We start from the raw sequence: 24,447 nt of genomic DNA on the forward strand, positions 1-24,447 counted from the left end.
AATTAATATAGCTTTTTGAGAGCAGAGGTATTTGGGGATAAGGAAGGTTATTAGGTTTTTTGATAAAGATAAAGGGTCATAAGACACATATCTATTGTCTAATGCTGTTCCGAGTACCCTACACAGGCCTGCTCTTCCCAGGACAACTCCACATTCTTCACAGAAGGGTTTCTTAGCCTTTTGTGTCACATATCCATTTTGGCAGCTTCGCAAGCCTGTGGACTTCTTTCCAGAGTAATCTTTGTAAGTGAATAAAGTAAATAAGATTACAAAGAAAACCAATTATATTGAAAAGTAGTTACCACAATATTTTAAAAAACTTTAATATACATATTGGCGTGTAGACCCAATAGCAATTATAATTTCAAAGTAGCAATAAGTGAATATGTAGGGCCTCCTCACCCCAACTCAGGACAACTCTATAGAGCCATCCCAGCTCCAGAACTCACCATCAGATCACCTAAGGCCTTTATTATGACTGCATCACAGCCCAACTTCTCCATCTGCCTAATCCTGCCACTTTTATTCCTCTACAAGTATTGACCCCAAGGGCATACACCAGTAAACTTCTTAAATGCAAATTTCCATCTCAAAGTCAACTTTTTAGGGGAACCCAATCTGTGATAATGACAAAAATCTCAGGTACTACTAATATGGCTGTTGTTCATTGTCTATATTTATAATTGAAGTAAATGCTAAAGTTCACTGGAGGTTAGTGAAATAAAGATAAATTATTTTCCCCATGTAAGTTCATACCCCCTTCATTTCTATCAATGGACACTTTAGTCAGGACTCCTTGCTTTAAAGCTGTCCTGTCCAATTAGTAGCCAATAGAACGTGTGGCTATTGAGCACTTGGAATGTGGCTAGAGAATTAATTAGTGAATTAATGAGTTAAGATGTGCTCTAAGTGGATATTGAGGACTTAGTATGAAAAGACAATGTAAAATAGCTCAATGATATTTTATATTGCTTACATATTGAAATTATAATATTATATATTTTATATGAATTAATCTAAATAAAACATATTATTAAAATTCATTTCACCTACTTCCTTTTACTTTTTTAAAACATTGTTAATAGAAAATTTTAACTCAGATATGTGGTTCACACTATATTTCTATTGCACACTGCTAGTCTACGGATTTCTCCAACCTCCTCCCTGCATCAAAACTTAAATGTTTTGAGGATGTCAGTGAAAATGATGGAGTAACGACCTCCCCAAATTTTCTCCTCTGTAAAAGCAATGAGAGCACTGGAAAAAATTGTGCCTGAGGTGGTAGACAACAGTTGGGGAAAACAATAGGCTAATAAAAAAACTTAAAAGGAAAAACTGGGGAATGAGATATCCAAAGGGGGCTTTAAAAAGCTTGGACATATTCCCATGAATCTAGAAGACCTCATGCATGCACAGGGCTGGCATATGCCCAGGATGATGTGGATGCTCAAGAAAGACCTGAGAAGTCCCTAAGTGCTCACCTCTGGCTGAGTTTGAATCTTTATGCAAGCAGGAAGTAAAGACTAAGGTGGAGTTTGAAACTGCATGGTTGAGTGTAGAAGATATTCTCCACTATGCACACAGATCTCCTTAACAAAGACTGAGAGGCTTATCAATTCCAGGCATCTAAGGAAATCTCTGTCTAATCATTAGCTCACCACCCAGCTAACTAAGCAGAGATTTCAGTGGCTACAAATGACAATCAATACAGAATTAGTTCTGAAAGGCCATTAAACAAACAAACAAGCAAGCAACAACAAAGCCTAGGGAGAAGGAAGAATCTTATTTCCAGAGTTGCCACATTATGTTATTTAAAACACCCAATTTTCAACAAATAATTATGAGATATGCAAAGAACATTATATAGAACAAGGGAAATAAAGAAGTCAATATAAACTGTCCTTGAGGAAGCCAAGACATTGGAGTTATTAGACAAAGGCTTTACATCACCTTAAATATGATCAAGGACTAAAAGAAAACCATGTCTAAAGAACTAAAGGAAAGTATGAAAATAACATCTCACCAAATAGGGAATACAAATAGAGAAGAAGTTATAAAAAACAAACAAATAGAAATTCTGAAATTGAAAAGTACAATAATGGAAACAAGAAACTTGCTAGAGGGGATCAACAGAGGATTAGAACAGTCTGAAGAAAGAATCAGAAAACTTAAAGATAAGTCAATTGAGATTATCTAGTCTGAGGAACAGAAAGAGAACAAAATGATGAAAAAATGAATATAGCCTCATAGACCTATGGGACACCATCAAGTGTATCACCATATGCTTAATGGAAATTATATAAGGGCAGGAGAGAGAAAAGGGCAGAAAATATTTGAAAAATAATGGCTGAAAATTTCCAAAATTCAAAAGAGAGAATGAGGACAGTCTAAGGGACCTATGGAACAACATCAAGTGTACTAACATCCATATTATAGGTGTCCCAGAAGAAGAAGAGGGAGACAAAGGAATAGAAAACCTATTTGAAAAACTAATAGCTGAAAACTTTCTTAACCTAAGGAAGAAAACAGACTTCGATGTACAGGAAGCACAGAGAGCACCAAACAAGATAAACCCAAAGAGGCCCACACCAAGTCACATATAATTAAAATATCAAGAATTAAAGATAAAGAGAGAAAATCCTAAAAGCCACAAGAGAAAGGCAATAAGTTAGATACAAAGGAAACCCCATAAGGCTATCAGCTGACTTCTCAGCAGAACCTTACAGGCCAGAAGGGAGTGGCATGATATATTTAAATTGCTGATAGAAAAAAAACCTATAGCCAAGAATACTGTACCCGACAAGGTTAACATTCAGTGTGGAAGGAAAGGTAAAGAGCTTCCCAGACAAGCGAAAACTAAAGGAGATTATCATGAAGAAACCAGCCTCACAAGAAATTTTAAAAGGACTTATTTAAGTGGAAAAGAGAAGACTTCAAATAGGAATAAGAAAATTATATTAAGAAAAGCAATGAGATCACTGGTAAAGGCAAATATACAATAAAGGTAGCAGATCAACCATCTATGAAGCTAATATGAAGGTCAAAAGGTGAAAGTACTAAACTTATCTATTTCCATTATATGAGGGCAATAGATACAAATGCACAAAAAAGAGGTTAGATATGATATCAAAAACATAAAATGTGGGAGGAGAGGAGTAAAAGGGTAAGGGTTTTACCAAGAGGTCAAATTAAAGAGACCATCAATTTAATATAATCTGCTTTATATGTAGGTTATTATATACGAACCTCACGGCAATCACAAACCAGAAACCTATAATAAATACACAAAAAATTAAGAGAAAGGAATCCAAAAGTAATACTAAAGAAAGCCATTAAACCACAAGGGAAGAGAGCAAGAGAAGAAGAAAAGAACAGAGAAGAACTACTAAAACACCCAGAAAAAAATAACAAAATGGCAATAAGTACATTCTTATCAGTAGCTACTTTAAATGTCAATGGATTAAATGCTCCAATCAAAAGACATAGGGTGGCCGATTGGATAAAAAAACAAGACTCCTATATATGCTGCATACGAGAGACACACTTCAAACCTAAAGACACTAACAAACTGAAAGTGAAAGGATGGAAAAAATACTCCATGCAAATGACAAAGAAAAGAAAGCTGAGGTAACAATATTTATATCAGACAAAATAGACTGTAAAACAAAAACGGTAACAAGAGACAAAGAAGGGAACTACATAATGATGAAATGAACAATCCAACAAGAGGATATAACTCTTGTAAATATCTATGCACCCAACATAGGGGCACCTAAATGTATGAACCAATTATTAATAAACATAAAAGGAGAAATACACGGCAACACAATAATAGTAGGGAACGTTAACACTCCACTTACACCAGTGGATAGATCATCCAAACAGAAGATAAATAAAGAAACATTAGCCTTAAATGACACATTAGACCAGATAGACTTAGTAGATATATATAGAACAGTCCATCCAAAATCTGCAGAATACAGATTCTTTTCAAATACACATGGAACATTCTCCAGGACAGATCACATATTAGGTCACAAAACAAGTCTCAATTAATTTAAGAAGACTGAAATAATACCAAGCATCCTTTCTGACCACAATGGTATGAAACTAGAAATCAACTACAGAAAGAAAATCCGAGAAGCCACCAATACGTGGAGATTAAACAAGATGCTACTCCATAATGCTGTGTCAATGGAGAAGTCAAAGGAGAAATAAAAAAAAATACATGGAGACAAATGAAAATGAAAATATGACATGCCAAAATGTATGGGATACAGCAAAAGTGATTCTAAGAGGCAATGTTATAGCAGTACAGGCATGCCTAAACAAATAAGAAAAATCTCAAATAAGCAATCTAACAGTGCACCTAAAGGAATTGGAAAAAGAAGGACAAACAAAGCTGCAAATCAGTAGAAGGATGGAAATAATAAAAATCAGAGCAGAAATAAATGAAATAGAGACTATGAAAAAAATAGAAAAACATCAGTGAAACTAAGAGCTGGTTCTCTGAAAAGATAAACAAAATTGACAAACCTTTAGCTAGACTCACCAATATAACAAGAGAGAAGGCTCAAATAAATAAAATCAGAAATAAAGAGGAGAAATTACAATGGACACCCCAAAAGACAAAAGATTATAAGAGAATACTACAAAAAGCTATACACCAACAAACTGGATAGTCTAGAAGAAAGGGATAAATTCTTAGAAACATACAACCTTCCAAAACTGAATCAAGAAGAAATAGAGAATTTGAATAGACCAATCACCTGTAAGGAAATTGAAACAGTAATCAAAAACCTCCTCCAAAATAGAAGTCCAGGACCAGATGGCTTCCCTGGTGAATTCTACCAAACATTCAAAGAAGACTTAATACCTATCCTTCTCAAACTCTTCTAAAAATTTGAAAAAGAGGGGAAGCTCCCTAACTCATTCTATGAAGCCAAAATTACCCTGATACCAAAACTAGACAAGGACAATACAAAAAAAGAAAATTACAGGTCAATATCACTGATGAACATAGATGCAAAAACCCTCAACAAAATATTAGAAAATAAAATACAATTCATTAAAAAGATCATCTACCATGATCAAGTGAGATTTATTCCAGGGATGCAGGGATGGTTCAACATCCGCAAATCAACCAACATGATACATCACATTAACAAAATGAAGAATAAAAATCACATGATCATCTCAAATAGACACAGAGAAAGCATTTGATAAGATACAGCATCCATTTATGACAAAAACTTTGAATAAAATGGGTGTAGGAGAAAAGTACCTCAACATAATAAAGACCATATATGACAAACCCTCAGCTAACATCATTCTCAATGGAGAAAAACTGAAAGATATCGCTCTAAGAACAGGAACCAACCAAGAATGCCCACTTTCACCACTCTTATTTAACATAGTATTGGAAGTCCTAGCCAGTGCAATTAGACCAGAAAAAGAAATAAAAAGGATCCAAATTGGAAAGGAAGAAGTGAAACTGTCACTATTTGCAGATGACATGATTTTATAAATAGGAAACCCCAAGGAATCCATCAAAAAACTTTTAGAAATAATAAATGAATATGGTAAAGTTGCATGATACAAAATCATCATACAAAAATCAGTCGCATTTCTATACACTAACAATGAAGTGATAGAAAGAGAAACTAAAAGTACAATTCTATTTACAATTGCAACAAAAAGAAGAAAATACCTAGGAATAAACTTAACCAAAGAGCTGAAAGACTTGTATACTGAAAACTATAAAACACTGTTGAAAGACATAGAAGACACAAAAAAATGGAAAGATATTCTGTGCTCTTGGAATGGAAGAATTAACATAGTTAAAATGTCCATATTTCTTAAAGCAATCTACAGATTCAATGTAATCCCTATAAATGTTGCAATGACATTTTTCACAGAAACAGAACAAAGAATCCTAAAATTTATACGGAACAATGCAAGACCCCAATAGCCAAAGGAATCCTGAGAAAAAAGAACAAAGCTGGAGGTTTCACACTTCCTGATTTCAAAATATACTACAAAGCTATAATCAAAACAGCATGGTACTGGCACAAAAATAGCCACACAGATCAGTGCAACAGAATTGAGGGCCCAGACATAAACTCACACATCTATGGACAGCTAACTTTTGACAAGGGAGCCAAGAACATACAATGGAGAAAAGAAAGTCTCTTCAATAAATAGTGTTGTGTAAACTGGACAATTGCATGCAAAAGAATGATAGTAGACCATTATCTTACACCATACACAAAAATAAACTCAAAATGGATTAAAGACTTGAATGTAAGACCTGAAACCATTAAACTTCCAGAAGAAAACATAGACAGCACAATCTTCAACATCAGTCTTAGCAGTATATTTTCAAATACCATGTCTATCTGGGTACGGGCAACAATAGAAAGAATAAGCAGATGCAACTACCTCAAACTAAAAAGCTGCACAGCAAAGGAAACCATCAACAAAATGAAAGGACAACCCACCAATTGGGAGAAGATATTTGCAAAGCATATATCTGATAAGGGGTTAATATCTAAAATATATAAAGAACTCATACATCTCAACAACAAAAAAACTAACATCTGAATTAAAAAATGAGCAAAAATTCTGAACAGACATTTCTTCAAAGAAGATATGCAGATGGCCAAAAGGCACATTTAAAGATGTTCAATAACACTAACTATCATGGAAAGGCAAATCAAAACTACAATGAGCTATCACCTCACAACTGTGAGAATGGCTATAATTAACAAGACAGGAAACAACAAGTGTTGGAAAGGATGTGGAGAAAAGGGAACTCTCATACACTGCTGGTGGGACTGCGAACTTTGGCAACCACTATGGAAAATAGTATGGAGGTTCCTCAAAAAATTAAGAATAGAACTAACAAACAATCCAGCTATTCCACTATTGGGTATTTATCCAAAGAACGTGAAAAGACCAATGTGTAAAGATATACCACCCCTATGTTAATTGCAGCATTGTTCATAATAGCCAAGACTTGGAAGCAACCTAGGTGCCCATCATGGGATGAATGGATAAAGAATACGTGGTATATATACACAATGGAATACTACTCAGCCATAAACAATGATGGAATCTGGCCATTTCTGGCAACATGGATGGAGCTTGAGGGTATTATGCTAAGCAAAATAAGTCAGAGGGAGAAAGTAAAATACCATAATATCTCAGTCACAAGTAGAAGATGAAAACAACAACAAACAATCATACAGAGACAGATATTGGACTGGTGCTTACCAGAGAGAAGGGGGAGGGAGGGAGACGATTAGGCACATGTGTGTGGTGATGGATTGTAATTAGTCTTTGGGTGGTGAACATGATGTAATCTACATAGAAATTGAAATATAATGATGTATACCCAAAATTTATATAATGTTATAAGCCAGTGTTACCAAAATCAAAAATAAATAAAAATAAAAAGAAACCAACCCCCTACTTTCTATTTAAATATACAAATAGATTGTAAAGATTGGAAAAGGTATATTATGCAAACAGTAACCTCCCCACCCCCCAAAAGAAAGTTGGAGTGTCTATACTAAGAAGAACAAAATAGACTTTAAGAAAAAAATTACTATAGAATAGGAGAGACAATTGATAATAAAAAAGATCAATCCATTAAGAAGATATACGAATTATAATCACATATTTGCCTAGCAACAAATATGTGCCTCAAAATATATGAAATAGAAACTGGCAGAATTGAAGGGAGAAAAAGACAATTCAACAATAATAATTGGAAACTTCCATACTCAACTTTCAAAAATGGATAGAATAACTAGACAGAAGATCAACAAGGAAATAGAAGACTTGAACAACATTATAAACCAACCAGATCTAGTAGATATTTATAGACCACTCCATCCAACAATGGCAGAATACACATTCTTTTCTAGTGCATATGGAACCTTCTGTAATATAGACCGTATATTAGACCATAAAATAATTTAAAAAATTTACTGGTAAAAAGTATCAGTAAATTTAAATGGATTGAAATCATACAAAGTATGTTCTCTGACCACAATGGAGTGAAATAGAAATCAAAAACAGAAGGGAAACTTGGGAAATATGAGAAAATTAAACACACTGCTAAATAATCAATGGATCATATTGGAAATTAGAAGAGAAATTAGAAAGTACTTTGAAATGAATGAAAACAAAAACACGACATACCAAAACTTATGGGATACAGCTAAAGCAGTGCTGAGGGGAAAGTTTATAGGTGTAAATGCCTATGCTAAAGAAAAGAGAAATAACTCAAATGAACAGCTTAACCTTTCACTTTAAGATAATAAAAAAAATAACAGCAAATTAAACCCAAAGCAAATAGAAGGAAGGAAATATAAAGATTAAAGTGGAATAAAATGAAATAGAGAATAGAAAAACAATAGAGAACATCAATGAAACTAAAAGTTGGTTCTTTGAAAAGATCAAAATTGAGAAACTTTTAGCTGGATTGGCCAAGAAGAAAAAAAGAGAACATTGAAATTACTAGAATCAGAAATGAAAGGGGAGACATTACTACCAGCCTTAAAGAAATAAAAAAGACTATAAGGAAAGGGATTATAAGGAAATGAATAATTGTCTTCTAACAAACTAGATAATCTAGATGAACTGGATCAATACCTAGAAAGATACAAACCACCAAAACTGATTTAAGAAGAAATAGAGAATCTCGGTTGATTTGTAACAAGTTAAGAGATTGAATTACTAATAATAATAACAAAAACACTCCCCACACAGAAAAACTCAAGTCCAAATGGCTTCTCTGGTGAATTATACCAAACATTTAAAGAATCAATACCAATATCTTCCAAAAAGTAGGAGAGAAGGGAAACTTTCTTAATACATTCTGAGGTAGTATTACCCTGATACCACAACCAGACAAAGACATGACAAGAAAGAAAACTACAGATCAATATACTTTACAAATATAGATGCAAAAATCTTTAACTAAATGCAAGCAAAACAAATACAGCAACAAATAAAAACAATTATGACCAAGTGAGATGTATTCTAGGAATTCAAGACAGGTTCAACATATACAAATCAGTCAATGTATGTTAATACTAAAGGAATAAAGGACAAAAATCACATAATTATCTCAATAGACACAGAAGAAGAATTTGAAAAATTCAATGATCTTTCCAATAAAAACACTCAACAAACTAAGAATAAAAGGGAAATTCCTCAACCTAATAAAGAATATCTACTAAAAACCCACAGCTAATATCACACAATATCATACTTAATGGTGAAAGATGAGATGCTTTCCCCCTAAGATCAGGAACAAGACAAAGTCTGCTCTTGTCACTTCTATTCAACATTGTACTGCAAGTTCCAGCTAGAGCAATTAGGTAAGAAAAAGAAACAAAAGGGAACCACATGGGAAAGAAAGAATTTAAACTATCTCTACTCACAGATGTCACATCTTTTTATATAGAAAATCCTTAAGGAATCCACAAAAAGTTATTAGAGCTAATGGATGAATTAAGCAAGGTTGCAGGATAGAAGATCAATATACAAAAACCAATTTTGTTTTATATATTGGCAATGAATAATACAAAAATAAAATAAAGAAAACAATTTACTTATCATAGCATGAAAAAGAATAAAATATTTTAGAAGAAATTTAACAAAAGAGCTGTAAGAGTTGTACACTAAAAACTACAAAACATCCTTGAAAGAAATTAAAGACCTAAATAAGTGGAGAGGCTTGGAAAACTTAATCTTAAGATGGCAATACTCCCCAGATTTATCTATAGATTTAAAACAATCCCTATAAAAATTCCAGTTGCCTTTTCTTTGCAGAAATTGAACATCAGATTCTAAAATTCATGTGGAAATGAAAGTGTTTCAGAATAGATAAAACAGTCGTGAAAAAAAGAACAAAGTTGGAAGACTCACACCTTTTGATTTCAAAACTTGCTGCAAGACTACAGTAGTCAAGATGGTGTGGTACTAGTATAAGGATAAACATAAAAATCAGTTAAATAGAATTAAGAGTCCAGAAATAAACCCTATAAACACATATGGTCAATTGATTTTTGATAACAATGTCAAGACAATTTAATGGAGAAAGAATAGTCTTTTTAACAAATGATTCTGGGACAACTGGATATCCACTTGTAAAAGATTGAAGTTAGATCCTACCTAATACCACATGAAAAAAAATTAACTCAAAGTGGATAAAATACTTAAATGGAGTAGGTGCTAAAACTATAAAACTCTTAGATAAAAACATTGGCATAAATCTTCATGACTTTGCTCAAGAAAATTGTTTCTTAGGTTTGACACTGAAAGTATAAGAAACCAAAGAAAAAACAGATAAATTGGACTCAATCAAAATTAAAAATTTTGCATTTCTAAAGACATTATCAAGAAAGTGAAAAGGCAACCTACAGAGTGGGAGGAATAATTTGCAAATTGTATATCTGGTAATGGTCTAGAATCCAGAATATATACAGAATTATTTATAACTCCACAATAAAAAGACAAATAACCTAATTAAAAAATGGGCAAAGGATTTGAAAGGATATTTTTTCCAAAGAAAATATAGAAGTGGCCAATAACCACATGAAAAGATGTTCGACATCATTTGTCATTAGGGAAATGCTAATAACAACCACAATGAGATGTCACTTCACATTCACCTAGGCTATAATAAAAAAGACAGACAATAACAAGTTTTGGCAAGGATCTGGAGAAATTGGAGCCTCATACATTGCTGGTGAGAATGTACACTGATGCAGCTGCTTTAGAAAACAGTTCGGCACTTCCTTAAAATGTCAAACATAGAGTTACCATATGATCCAGAAATTCCACTTCTAGGTATATACCCAATAAAAATAAAAATATATGTCCACACAAAAATTTCTATATAAATGTTCACAGTAGCATTATTTATTACAGTCAAAAAGCAGAAAAACCCAAATGTCCATCAACTGATGAATGGATAAACAAAATATGGTAGATTCATACAACGAAATATTATTTGGTCATAAAAAGGAATGATGTACTGATTCATGCTACAGTATGGATGAACTTGAAAACATTATGCTAAATGAAAGAAGCCAATCAAAAAAGACGACATATTATATGATTCCATTTATATGAAATGTACAGAATAGACAAATCCATAGGGACAGAAAGTAAGATTGGTGGATGCCAGGGGCTGAGGAGAGGGTGGAATGAGGAATGACTGCTAACAAGTATTGAGTTTCTTTTTGAGGTGATGAAAATATTCCGGAATTAGATGATGGTGATGTTTGCACAACTTTGTAAATATGTTGAAAACTAGTGAAATATATACTTTAAAGGGGTGAATTTTATGGTATGTGAATTACATCTCAGTAAAAAGAAATCTTAGCAGTCTTGTACCCCTCTCCACTGTATCAAGAGCTATAGCCAGGCTACCTCTGTGTTACTGTGTTCAAGGAGTGCTGAGAGCCTACATTTGAAAGAAGGCCCCTTTCTTTTGGGGACAATAGGGTAATTCAAGCGGGCAAGTCTAAGGGGAAAGATTTTGGGGACTGGTTGGAAGACTGGTGTGTGAGTGTGTGCATTCCCTACTTGACCTTAAAACCATGTTGCACACAGAGCCACATTTTCTATCTAAGGCCAAGTAGGACTGATCACGGGTATAACCAGGTATTGACTGAGGGCAGAATCTCCCTGGGCAGTGGCCCCTCCACGGCATTATGTAACACATGCATTGGGAAGCTGGGAAAGCAGCATCTTTCGCCATCCTTCCTCCCATCTCCCAGCCTGGGAGGCATCCTGGGGACATTCCTCACCTTTTCTTCAGGCATTTCCAGGAGGGGCAGGGCTGGGTGTGTATCCTGGGGGCTTGAGGGACAGCTAGTGCTGGTAAACTCTGACTCGTAGAGTTTGTATCTGTTGGAAAGAGGCTCTCCCAGCAGAGGGCTGCTGTGAGTGTCAGACATCTCCTTCAGCGGGTAGTCGTTCATCAGTTACGTAACTGCTGAGAGGAAAGGGAAAGAACAGGCGAGTCAGGATAGGACCCAAAGGGACTCAGCTGAGGCTAGATGGAGGCCTCAGGAGGCAGGAGGTCTGTGTTGACACCAGGACCTACTGTTCCAGTAGCTTGTGCCACCAGAGAGGTCTGGGGCCATTCCTCCACCCATGTGACCTTACTTTCAAAATGGCCCCATTCTTCCAAGTCCAGAAGAAAGCCCATTTGTGTTATAAAGATTTCCCTGACCATCCAATTAGAATAGATGTCTCTTTTTTTCCTGGTCACTGAATATTTTTTCTCTACCTTTCATACTGTTCATTGTACTATCTTACTGTGCTAGTTAGTTGTATGTATATTTTCCTTTTCATGTGTATACACAGAACAGGTCTCCCAACTGAGTGGGAGTCTAAGAGAAACTTGTTTTCTTAATTGCCATGGAGCCTATATTGCTTACAGTTGACCTCTAGCCTCCCTTCTCTCCCCTCTGCCCTCAGTGCTCTTTCCAACTCATTCTGCCTTTTCCTTCTCCAGGAACAGTAATAAGGTCTGGTATATTCTACTGGAAGCTGGGTGCACCAGGCTGGAGGTCTTTCCCCCTCCATGTGGGACTCCTGTTCGCTTCACTCCCAGGGCCAGGGTTTATGCCATGACTTGCTTTTGGAACAACCTCTGCCCAAGGTCCTCTGTTTCCTGGTTTAGTCTGGCTGCCCCCTGGTAATCCTCTACTTCTCTCCTTCCTATCACTTATCTTAGCCATTCTTCTTGGAGAGCTTGCCTCCTCCAGCCCAGTTATGTTTTCATTTACTTTATTGTTTCTTCGAGAGGTGGTTTTGGACCTGCACACAGTCTTCTCTTAATACGGTCTAGAGTTTTCCCCATTGCTCCATGCTTCCTCCCCTGAGTTTCAGGACACAATATCTTAGGACAGTGATTGCAGATCCCTAGCATGGGTACCATCATTCCTTACAGATACAATTGCAAACATGGCTAAAGGATTGCAGAGTTCTCTTCCAAAGGAGTTGAAATTCCCTACATTAGTACCATTTCCCTCGGCTCTTTCCTCTCCTACTTTCAACAAGAGGAATTCTTGTTCTTCACTGTTGCTTCTAAATCGCCACTCACCTTGCTTGTGTAGAAATCCCTCTTCTTTGAGACTTCTACCATCTCTTTCATTGCTCTCTGATGGGTTGCTGACTTTCTGGTCACTCTCATTCAGTGAAGATGTTAGGGGCTCCTAAGGGTCACTTTCATCTCTGCTCCAATAATTTTCAGCAACTTCAATATCCAGGCATTGACATTGACCTCACTGACATTAACTCATCATTCTGTTCTCTGACTTTGCAGATCCTCATCTTCCTCATCTCCTGTGCCCCTCTCTGCCTCTTCTTTTCAGCCACTGATTTCCATGGTCACCACATGGACTTGATATCACACAAACTATGAAAACTCAAAATTCTGATTTTCTCCTCTGGTCACCATCTCCCAGACTTTCAGCTCACCTGCTCAAGTGCACCCTCTGACACAGCCCTTTCACCTCCTGGAGGCCTTCAATCCCTTAGCTCCACCAGCCCCCTATCTTCCCTTCTTTCCTTAACCAACTTAGATTTCATGGCACATCATTTTACTTCTTTTAACTCCTTCCTCCTTCCCACTCTCATGCTCATGTGGTGAAATACCAGCCAGGTTAAACCCAACCTTCCATCTTTTCCATGCTTTCATCAAGCAACTGAACTTTGCTAGAGAAAAATTGCATAACTGGGTAGACTGCTGTCACTTTAAATTTGTGCTTGCCATCCTCAGATGAACACTTGGCACGTCCCTTTCTCTCTTTTGCCCCCCAGGAGTAATTTCTGATACTACTGCCCTGGCGGTAAGACCTCCATATTGGCAAAACCAAACTAGATCGCTCAGTGATATTCAATAGAGTTGACCATCCCTCCTTGACACACTCTCCTCTCTGTAGCTTTTACACTTGATCCTCTCTCTCGCTGCTCCTTCATGCTCTCCCTGGCTGGCTCCTTCTCTAAATACAGGTGTTCTGCACGGCTCTGTTCTGGGCCATCTTAGCTTTATCAACGCTCCTGGCCAGGTGATCTCAACTCTCACTGTGGCTTTATTTTCCATCTATATGCCTATGACTCCCAAATCTAATATTTCAAGCCTAGTTTTCAGCATTGGGTTCAAAGATTTAATTATCTATACACCACTTGCATGTGAATATTCAGAAGTAGCTTAAAATTAATATGCAAAACAACTCATAATGTTCCTTTCCCAAATTCTGTCCTCCCCCCTCAAAGGTGCCCATCCCAGTAAAAGCTCCTCCCCCTTCCAAGCTGCTCCTTCAGAAATCTCAGGAGTCAAACTTAATACTCCCTTTCTCTTCCACTCTCCAAAGCCAGTAAATCTATCTCTAAAATACATCTTCATGTTCCCTGTCACCATTTAGCTGCCATCACCTCCTGCCACATCTCCAATAATTCCCAATTGGACACCCCCACTTCTCAGATTTTTCTTCCAAGCCATACTGTACAGGGCAGTCAGAATGGTCATAGTATTGCTCAGTTCCAGTCATGTCTGTTCCCTGCTTAAACCCCTTCAATGGCTACAGGTGGAAAAATATGTCTTTGACATGCGTGTAAGGTTCTGCATCACCGAGCTCCTGTTATGCCTTAGTCAGTCGGTCGGATGCTTCTCTCGCCCCTTGTCTCTGGGCTCCCTGCTGGCCTCCTTTTAGAACCCGGAAGACATTGAATGCTTTCCACCTCAGGGCCTTTGCAAATGCTGGTGCCTCTGCCTGGAAGGCTCTCCCTCACTCTTTACCTGGGCAATTCCTACTCTTCTTCAGGCTTTGTCTGAATTATCACTTGCCAGAGAAGCCTTCCCAGATCCACTCCTGACCACGTCCTCCTATCACACGCTCTCACGGGACCCAGTCTTTTTCCTTATAGCGTTTTTTACACCAAGCAATGATAGACGTATTTGTATATTTACTTGCATAGTATCTATTTCTCCAGCTGAACTTAATATTCATAAGGACAATGACCTTCTCTGTTCTGTTTGCTGCTGTATCTCACAGCTCCTAGCACAGTGTCTGGCACACAGTAGGTGTTCAGTAAATAAATATTTACATGAGGGAAGAAAGGAGGAAAGGAAGGAGGGAAGAGAGGGAAAGAAGGAAAGATGGAAGGAAGGATGAAAGGCTACGGTAACTGCTAGAGTAGGAATAGTTCCTTGGAGAACTTGACAATCACTGTGGGTCTCGAGTCCTGAATGGTTTAAGAAGGGTGTGGGGCCGCCCACCAGCCCTACATTTTCAGGCAGAACTCGGCCATGTCCACCATCTCTCCTTATTCCCAGGAGAAGAGCATTTAAACCATGGCTGATTTTTAGCATGGGTCTGCAAACATCATTCAGATCCAATCAACTCCTCTTTCTGACGCTGCCTCCGCAAGAGGGGAGCCTTTTCCTCTACTCTGACCCTGCAGGTGGAGTTTCAGGGAGTTTCAGACTGCCTGAAAAGTTTAGGAGAGTGAACGAAAACCAGCAGCCGGAGAACCTGTCTCTCTCTGATGCACTCTCTCCCTCTGGTGGCCAAGAGGTGATACAGCATCCTGGCCGTTGGTATCAGATTCCTTCCAAGCCATTCAGACAAAAAGTGAGGGGCAATCAGATATGTAGACACATGCTGTGTGTGACACCATACATCTAGATGAACTAGAAATGTTCTGCAAAGATCTTGTGTTAAATTTAATTGCTGTGAATTCCATGGAAAGTGTCAATTGAAAAATAACGTTTTTTTCCAAATGCTTTTCATTGTTGTCAACTGTAAGACGTATCATTGCTTTGTGGATCACTAAGAAAAAAGAAAATGCTGCCAATCAAAAGGGTAAGATGCATCCTGATTTAAGAAATGTTAAAATATGAGAACAATGTATATTTTATAATCAAGGAAACATGATGTTTTAGTGATGCGGTTCAAGTATACAGTTGCTGAGAGTGGGTATACAGTATTCAGGAATTATTTTCTGACGATGAGACTTCAAACATTTTTATATTTCTTTTGATGAGAAAAGCGTGTATGCATTATGAGCCCTTTAAGAACAGGACCTGTTGTCTTGTTGGTTTCTGTATTTGCATTGCCTGGCAGACACCCTGAACCACACAAAGTCCTCAATCAGTATTCAATGAATTACGGAAAGAATGAGTGATTGCGTAAGGGAAGTGCTCTCCAGAGCCATCTCCAAAAACGCACTTTCTTCTCTATCTTTGAGTCCCTCCTGCAAGCAGACAATATTCCCAGTTATGGCTGGAGAAATTAAGGCCCAGGAAAGCAAGACAAGAATCTGTTTCTCACATGATGTAACTCTGCACTTTCTGAAGCGGGCTCCCTGCCTTGTGACGGCCACAGGAAGCAGAGCCCCAGGGAAAGCAGTGGTTTGCTTTCCTGCACAGTCTAGATTAGCCCCAGTTTCATGTCCTGGGTTCCTTCTGCTACTCCAACTGTCTCTCCGGGCACAGCTAGGGGATGGAGGGGAGGGCTGGCTGCCCTGGAGCCCCATCCAGGCCCTCAGCCTAGTGTTCTATTTCATAAGCCTACAGCCTCGGCAGCAACAACGTGATTGCATCTCCTCTGGGGAACACAGCGTTCCTTTGCCATGGGAATGTTTATCCTGTTCAAATGGGGGAATTTTGGCTTCGGTGCAGGGGTGAGACGTGCAGCAAAAATGGTCTTGTAAAGAGAAGGTCGCTGTGTCCGGAAAGAGCACAGGCTGCGGCTGCTGAGATGCCCGGCTTCACGCTTTTCTCTGCCACGAGGGGCTGCGTGGGCTTCAGTTCCTCGCTCTTTAAAGAGCAACGCAGGATTCTTAGGACAGTGAAATTGCTGACTTGGTTCTTGGCCCATAGGTAGGCGCTCAGTGATTTTTAGTTTCCTCTCTGCTAGAGCTCCCAAACTGAAGGGAAAGATGGCTAGAGCAACCAGATGAAGGGCAAGCTGGCTGGTCTGAAACAGAACGCCTTTCAAAAGTTTCCATAAGGCGTCGGCCACTTGTTAGAACTGGATGGTGAAATCCCTGCCCCAGCCACGTCCCGTCTGAAGGCGGCAGGCCTCAGAGCCCGTTTCCAGCTGAGCTCTGAGCCAGTCCATTAAACTTGCTTCCAAGAACACATAATTATCTGCTTGGCGTGCAAACGCTCTTTTTGGCTGCCCACACCTCCTCTTCTCCCTCAGAAATATGGACAGAAAGGGCTGGTTGGATCAGCCTCATATCTCTCCAAAAAGCCAGGTCTGGAATGTTCCTGCAAGGGGGCTCCCAAAACAGACTAGCTCTTCCATCCTCTTTGTAAGAATGCTCTCTGTTGAGTACCTACTGTGTGCGCTTGGACTACTCCTGGGGAGGAACAGAGCTACGTGCAGAGAGCTCACGTTTGAGTGGCAGGGATAGAGGAGTGAACAGACTTGCAGTAGGAGGGAAAGTGCAATGGCAGAGGGCAAGCAGGGGCAGCTATAGGAGCACAGAGCATCTCCCTAACCTCCCAGCCTTGGAGAGAAGGGGCCAGGCTTTCACGGCCAGTTGGGACTTGGCTGAGCAGACAAGAGGGAGGAGAACACACCAGGCCAAGGAAACCTAGGAAAATACATACATGGTTTGTGCCAGCCAATTCCTTGTGGACCCTGCTAGGGCAATGGGGTCAGGTGTCAGCAGGGAATGAAAGACAAAGCTAGACTTTGAAGAGTTCTCAGTGCCTAAATTTGGATCTCAACTCTTCTTCCAACATTTAGAAAACATGACTTCCACTCTATTGTACCAACTTTGAAAGTCTTCTCCTTTTCTCTAGAAGACAATAGCAATGCAAAAACATGCTCATGCCCAATGGGGAGAGGCTGTGTCCTCTCTAGCATGTTCCTGTGGCCATGGGTGCAAAGGGGCCTTTGACTGGAGGGCTTTCTTGAGTTGTTCATGTGAATTAGTGCAGAGACAAACCTCTCTCCCTCCCTGTGGCCTGTTGGGTTTAAGTAGGCCAGTGACCCTGTCATCCGGGGGTCATCTTTAATGGCCTCATTTATGTCATCTTCCAACCAATTGAGTTATTGAGGTCACAGCGGTTCTGGAACAGAAAAAGTGATTATCAAGTTTTCCAAAATATTTGTTGAATTGATTAATTTTATGCAAGACTTTGCAATGGATGCAATTATGGAAAAGGAGAGTTCCCACAAATTTCTACAATGTTAGGACCAAAAGAGAGATTCTCTGCCTTTCTCAAACAATGAAGGAATCCATTTTTTAGCACCTCTGACTGTTGGCTGGGGTCCCATGACCCCATGAGGCAGGCTGTTCTCATTGGGAACAGCTCAGATTACTAGAAACCGTTGGATCTAAGGAGCTGACATCGAGTCCCCAGGACTTTTACCCATTGCTGCTTCTAGTTCTGTCCATCACGTCTGCACAGACACACGGAGTCCCTTTCTCACAGGAGAGCACTTGGGAGATTGATCCTAAGCCTTTCTTTCTCTTGGGCAGACCTCTTGATTTTCCTTCAATTTGGCTCACCAGACAAAGCCCCCAGACTCTCTGCTATCTTGCTACTGGATCACAGTGACAGCAGGATCAAAGGCAGAGACATTACTCCAAAAGGACCTTGCTGAGTCAGGCTGGGTCCCAGGGCCAGGGGCTCTGCTCATCCCTGACCTGGCTGGACAACTGCTGCAAGGGAATGATCAGCTGTGTGGGGCTAAGTGGATGCTGGAATCGGGACAGAATAAGGTTGTGGGCTAATGGATCATACCCCAGGGAGGCCAGGGAGGGGATGAAGCCAGGAGAGGGCCGGTCACTAGACAGATAGAGCAAGAGAACAGTGGAAAGCGGCCCTGCTGGCGGCTGGGCTAAGGTGAGAGGTGCCTCTCTCAGGGCTGGGTTGTGTAAGAGGTTGGCTGAGTGCTGCCTCTTATTAGGGGAGGTTCAGAGCTTTCGTTGGCAGCCCCAGCCCAATGAGTCTGATGTGGGCTGAGAGGAGTCTGACTCACTGGGGCCAGAGGTCAGGTTGGGTGGGACAGCAGTCAGGAGGCAGCACAGCCTCCCCTGGGCCATCTGCAGACTGTCTGGGGTTAGAGACGGTCGGTGGCCAGCGTGTCTGGGGCTCTATCTTTCTGGGTTCTCCTGCAGAACCCAGGGCTGGGGCCTGCAGCTGGGAGTCTAACCAGGGCCTCAGCTAAAGGCTTAGAAGCCTGTGTGGAGAAAGAGGGTGAGGACAAGCGAGCAGACCTCCTCCAATCTCCTCCTTAGACAGTAGCTTGCAGTTGGAAGGATATTCAGAGGGTCTTGCCACACCCTTCTCAGCTGACACGTTTAAAGTGGGATGACCCTTCGATGTTCCATATATTGAGCCCCTGCCTCACCACATCCCAACAACAGCAATCCTAAGCAGGCAAATTTTCATTCGAGGGCCTGGGTCTGGCCCAGTCTATTTTCCCCCTCTGGGCCAGGCCCTCCCCTGGCCAGGTAAGCCCCTAGCTGGTCTCCCTGACCTCCGACTCTCCAGTTCCTCTTCACCTTGCCATCGGTGATGGATAAATTATCTGAGAACACTACTTGGTCACGCCACAGCTCAGAAAGCTTCTGAGGTGCTCCACGAGCACCTGAGTGGTCGCTATTAGAACTGGGCACATTACCCCGGGTATGACACTCTGGGCCGGGGGGAGGCCAAGGCCCAGAGCACAGTGAAGCGCAGTGTTCTGGAACGCCAATTCTACTTGATGGGAAATCATATAGAATGCTAGCTGTATATTTAAGCAAATATGGCTTATAAAAGAGTAGAATGCAAATCTTTTTATTTTTAAAACAAAAATTTCTGGGAAGACATTTTGAGTCTGTAGGTGGCTGCTTCAGGTGTGTCCCCAAACCACCTGGGGGCCATGTGTGGAGTCTCCCCATAAGTGGGGACTACTTGGGGGAGCAGTTAAGCGGCACTGAAGGCAGCAACTCTTCTCACTCCCCCACAGGTTAGGGGCTGCACCTGAGCCCCAGCCGATTCCACCTTCTCTGACCCGTGCACCCCTGTTCTGGGCGGGCCGTCTCCTCTGGCCCCACGGCTACCTCAAGCTCCACTCTGCTTCCATGTCTGTTGTTCTCCATTATCCACCCCACTGCTGCCCCCTGCCCAGCCCTAGCATTGCCATGGTGTCCTCCTGACTGCCCGGGGGCGCTCCAACCTCCCCTGTGACCCAGGTGGTAGTTAGGATTTATTTCACAGAGCAATAGTCCCCCCCCGCCCCCAACTCATACACAAGCAAACACATACACACACACAGACACACGCATATACACACTCATACAATACTCACACACACTCATACACACACCCACTCATACACACATGTGCACACACACACACACACGCACACACACCACCCTATGAACTCTGCAAATTCTGCACTGCTTTAAACCTTCATGCCCATAATATATCATACTTTACAAAGCACTCTCCTTTCTATAACTGCATTTATTTGCTTGAACGATCCCACAGTGCAGGGAGAGGGGTAGAGTGGAGCTATTCTTCTTGTTTTGCAGGCCCAGAGATGTGAGGGTGCCTGCCCGAAGTCACACAGGGAGTTGACACAGGAGCGGGACTGACCCTGCCTCCTAATGCTTGGACCTGGGCTCTTCCCACAACAGCCTCACGGACCCCACTGCAGGTCCTGGACTCTGGCCCGAGGATGTCTCTCTCCTCTCACTCAGGGACTGTGGGCTAGCCCGTCCTCGATTCTCCCAGGGGCCTGGCTTTCTGTAGTTTAGGATTTTGGCCTCTGGATTTGAGGTGTACAAACATGTGACTCCTTTTAGGAACTGGACCATGGCGTAACGCTGGGACTTTCTGTGTGTGGCCTGGGTGGCATATACCCCTCCTTCCTGTGTCAGGGTTATGGTTCTTTTGCACTTGACCTCCCTCAGGATTTAGTTTGACATGTCCTTTAGGCCCTTGAGCCATCCCCTTCCTTTTAAACAAAACCTTGATAATTTTTCTCCCTGCACAGATGTTTATTTTCTCTAAGCTACACCGAGTAGAGTGAGGAGGCAGGGCTGTCCCTGGGAGGGTGCGGAAATTGGGACAGATCCCATCCAGCTGTCCCTGAAGCCTCTGATTCAGGTAAAACTCAGAGTCAGGTGAATTTCGAAGGCCTTCTGCAGACAGAGTGAGGGCGTTTAGAGGGGATGGGGGTCTTGAGTGGGAGTTAGCTGAGGCAGTTAACGGGCTGCTGTTAAAGCTTAGGTCCTTCTTAAGCACCAGAGAGGGGGCCATGGGGGCTGGCATCTCCTAGCGCAGCATCCAGCATGCGCCACCCTCCATGTCTTTAGATATTGCTTCTCAGCATGCCGTAACATGCTTAGGAGTCATCACAAGCAGTGGCTTTCCCCTGGTCCCTATAGTTTTCCAAACTGTATATGGCCTTACAACCTGTTTTTTGCACACGATGAACCCAAGCCACCCTTTTAGCCTGGCCTGGTGGAAAATCGACGGGGTGAGTGGGAGGCAAAGCTATTTTCAGAGCACCTTCCCCTTTCCCTTCAGCCAGATGTGACTGCTCCTTCCTTTAAACTCCGAGAGCAGAGTTCCTCAACCTTGGCGGCACATGGTCATCTTCATCTAGGGAGCTTTAAAAAATGCTGATGTCTGAGATCCTCCTCCGGAGATTCTGCACTAAGTGGTCTGGGACGCTGCCTGGGCATTGGAATGGTTAAAAGCTCCCCAGGTGATGCTAATGTGCAGCCCAGAGTGAGAAGCACTGACCTAGAGCTTTGTGTCTCTGTTCTTGCTGCACACATTTTACTCCCTTGCTACTCAAGGTGAAGGTTGAGGATTGGTTGTATTTCCAAAGGCAAGATCTCAGCCCCACCCCCCAGAAGCAGAAACTGCATTTGAACAAGACCCCCAGGTGGCTTTTCTGCTTATTCAGGTCTGAGGAGCACAGGTGCAGTGTGTAAGGGGGCAGTGCTGTTTGCGGAGAGGTGGGCTGTGGGGGAAGAAGGCTGAGAGAAGGGAGGGACGGTGTGGTGGGAGAGGGCCTGGGAACAATCTTTATTCATTTCCCAACTTTCACTTAGTGGTCAAAGCATTCAGTAAAGAAGCAAACCCAGGTTAGACTCAGCAACAGCAAACCCGGAATGAAACAAAACCTAGATTTATGACTTCAATTAAATATCGTTTACATCTTCTATCTCCAGATGAAAGGAGGTGGCAAACGCCCTGGTCTTTTCCAGCATGAGCCTTGGCCTAGGGAAGCTAAATCCCTGCTCAGGGATTGTAGCCACAGCATCCTCCTGAAGAAGCTAGATGTAGGGGGTGGACAATTCCAGAAATAAAAATATACCACCTATGGAGACGGAGGCTCATCCAGTTGTTAAAATATCTGAATCAAATATTCACCTTTGCCTTGTAAGCCCATACAAGCCTATAAAGAGGAGGCACACATGGGTTGTGATTTGCCCAGCCCTGAAGAGGACAGAGGCCAGGACCCACTTTGGGGTGAGCCGAAAATAGGCGACTTTAGTTACGGTGTCCTCACGTAGTCTTGCTATAAACTCTGGTGGGACTAGTGGGGTGCAGGATGCAGGAATGGAGAGTGCTAGTAAAAACTATAAGTTATCAAATGATAAGTTTGTGCAACATCAAAGAGGAATGAACAGAGAAAGCCCCATCTGCAGTGGAAAAGGTTGGTTCATGGAAGTAATGCAAAGAGAAATATAGTTGGGATTGGCAGAAAGGAAGGAGAAAGTAGAAGGATTGGAGAATTATAGATAGACAAAAGAAAGAGGGAGGAAGAGGATGGAGAAATGGGTAGAAGAGGAGAGGAGAAAAGAGAAAATGAAGAGTCATAACACAGTAGGACCGCCTGAAGTGCTGGTGGTAAAGGATGTGCTGAGAAGGAAGCAAAACCAAGCTGAAGAGGAGATGGGGCCGAGGAGAAAGATGGAGGCTCCTGAGCCATTTGTCCCTGCTCTGAAGGGGAAACAGCCTTCAAGCCGCCAGATTCCCTAGTGAGGCCTCCCTCGACCACCTCTCCTTTTCCAGGAATCCTGTGAAAGATGGAGCAACAATCTTCCCCAGAAGAGGAACCGGGGTACTTTATTTCATTGCCCTGGGCGTGGCTCCTGACACATAACATGGACTTAGAAATAGACAACCCCTGGACTAGCTTTCGAAGAAGGAAAACCAGAGGGAACCTGGCACGGAGACGGGAACTTAATTCCAGTTTTATCCCACCCTTTCTCCGCCCTCATGCCTAATCAGATTTACAAAATGAGCTTTCTTCAGATCCCCAAAGAAGCCACTTGGGGTTGCATCAGTTGAGTGCTAAGGAATGTATGCATTTTGGAAGTGGCTGAAGGCATTTGCCAAGATGCTTGTCCTCTGAACCCCCTGTGGCTTGACTGAGGTAATGGAAGAGATAAGCTGGCTATATTTAAACAGCCAAGACTCTGAAGACATGGAATTTGTCTGGACAAGACTGGAAAATAAATTGAGCTTGTTGTGAAATCTCTGAAGATGTGTTTTCTCGAGAGCAAGTGAAAGGAGGGTGAGTGTTGATGAGCAAACTCCACTGGACGGTCAGATGGGATGGAACCAAAAGATCATGGGCTTGGGAGTCCAGCCACATTCCAGCGCTGCCACTGACCATGGTGCCACATGGGGCACAGATTCCTCCTCATCTATGAAGCAGGATGGTGAGAACCACCTCATAAGGCAGCATGCAAAGGGCCTAGTGCACTGCCTAACATGCAGTAGATGTCAACATGTGTCAGCTTCTGCATCTGTCCTCCCATCTTCTCTGGGGTTGTTCACAAGCCCAAAATACTCCAACCACCAGGGATTTGATGAAAGTGGATTTGCTGATATAAATATTTAGAAACGTTAATCTTCCTAAGATACCAATATCTCCATAGCAGATCCTATATTGGATATTATTCATTCATTCAAAAGTACCTACTATGTGCCAGTCACTGGCGCAAGAAAAAGCTCTTCTTGTCCTAATGGAAACCAGAAAGTAAACTGTAAGTGCCCAGTGGTGGGATTGCCTTGGTTCCCACTTGAGAGATAGGGAATGGAGGTGGAAATGAGGGGAACATATTTTGATTGTCTCAATGACTGAGGGGTGCCCCTAGTGTTTATTGTCAGAGGCCAGGGAGGTGAAATATCCAACAATATTCAGGATAAGCCTATACGACAGGGATTGTCCCATTCAAAATGCTCAGTAAGAAACCCTGGTGGACTAGGGAAAAAAGTCATGCAAACCAAAAAGTTGCCAGTTGGTAGAAAGATTTTTAGTATCCTCATTTTCCTAAGATCAGCTTGTAGGAGATCTTTGAATTGGGTGTTAAGGGGTCCTGAGCCCTGTTTCTTTCTGTTTTTCAGACTTTACAGGCCCACCTCTCTTCTCC

At 41.3% G+C, this 24,447-nt stretch overlaps 1 protein-coding gene across 8 annotated transcripts in view; it reads right to left on the reverse strand.

Moving 5' to 3' along the window:
- The window catches only part of SLC14A2 (solute carrier family 14 member 2), a 442,098-nt gene that overhangs the window by 50,586 nt on the left and 367,065 nt on the right, over positions 1-24,447 (reverse strand). For 5 of the 8 annotated variants that reach the window (XM_070513124.1, XM_070513125.1, XM_070513128.1 and 2 more), the window contains one exon: positions 11,832-12,019. In XM_070513124.1, the coding sequence (XP_070369225.1) occupies positions 11,832-12,005 (174 nt within the window). In that variant the 5' untranslated portion in view covers positions 12,006-12,019. The remainder of the gene's footprint in view (positions 1-11,831; positions 12,020-24,447) is intronic. The other 3 variants (XM_014857279.3, XM_070513129.1, XM_070513126.1) reach the window with 1 other exon arrangement.

Source organism: Equus asinus, chromosome 7, assembly GCF_041296235.1.
Source record: "Equus asinus isolate D_3611 breed Donkey chromosome 7, EquAss-T2T_v2, whole genome shotgun sequence".
Classification (NCBI taxonomy): domain Eukaryota; kingdom Metazoa; phylum Chordata; class Mammalia; order Perissodactyla; family Equidae; genus Equus; species Equus asinus.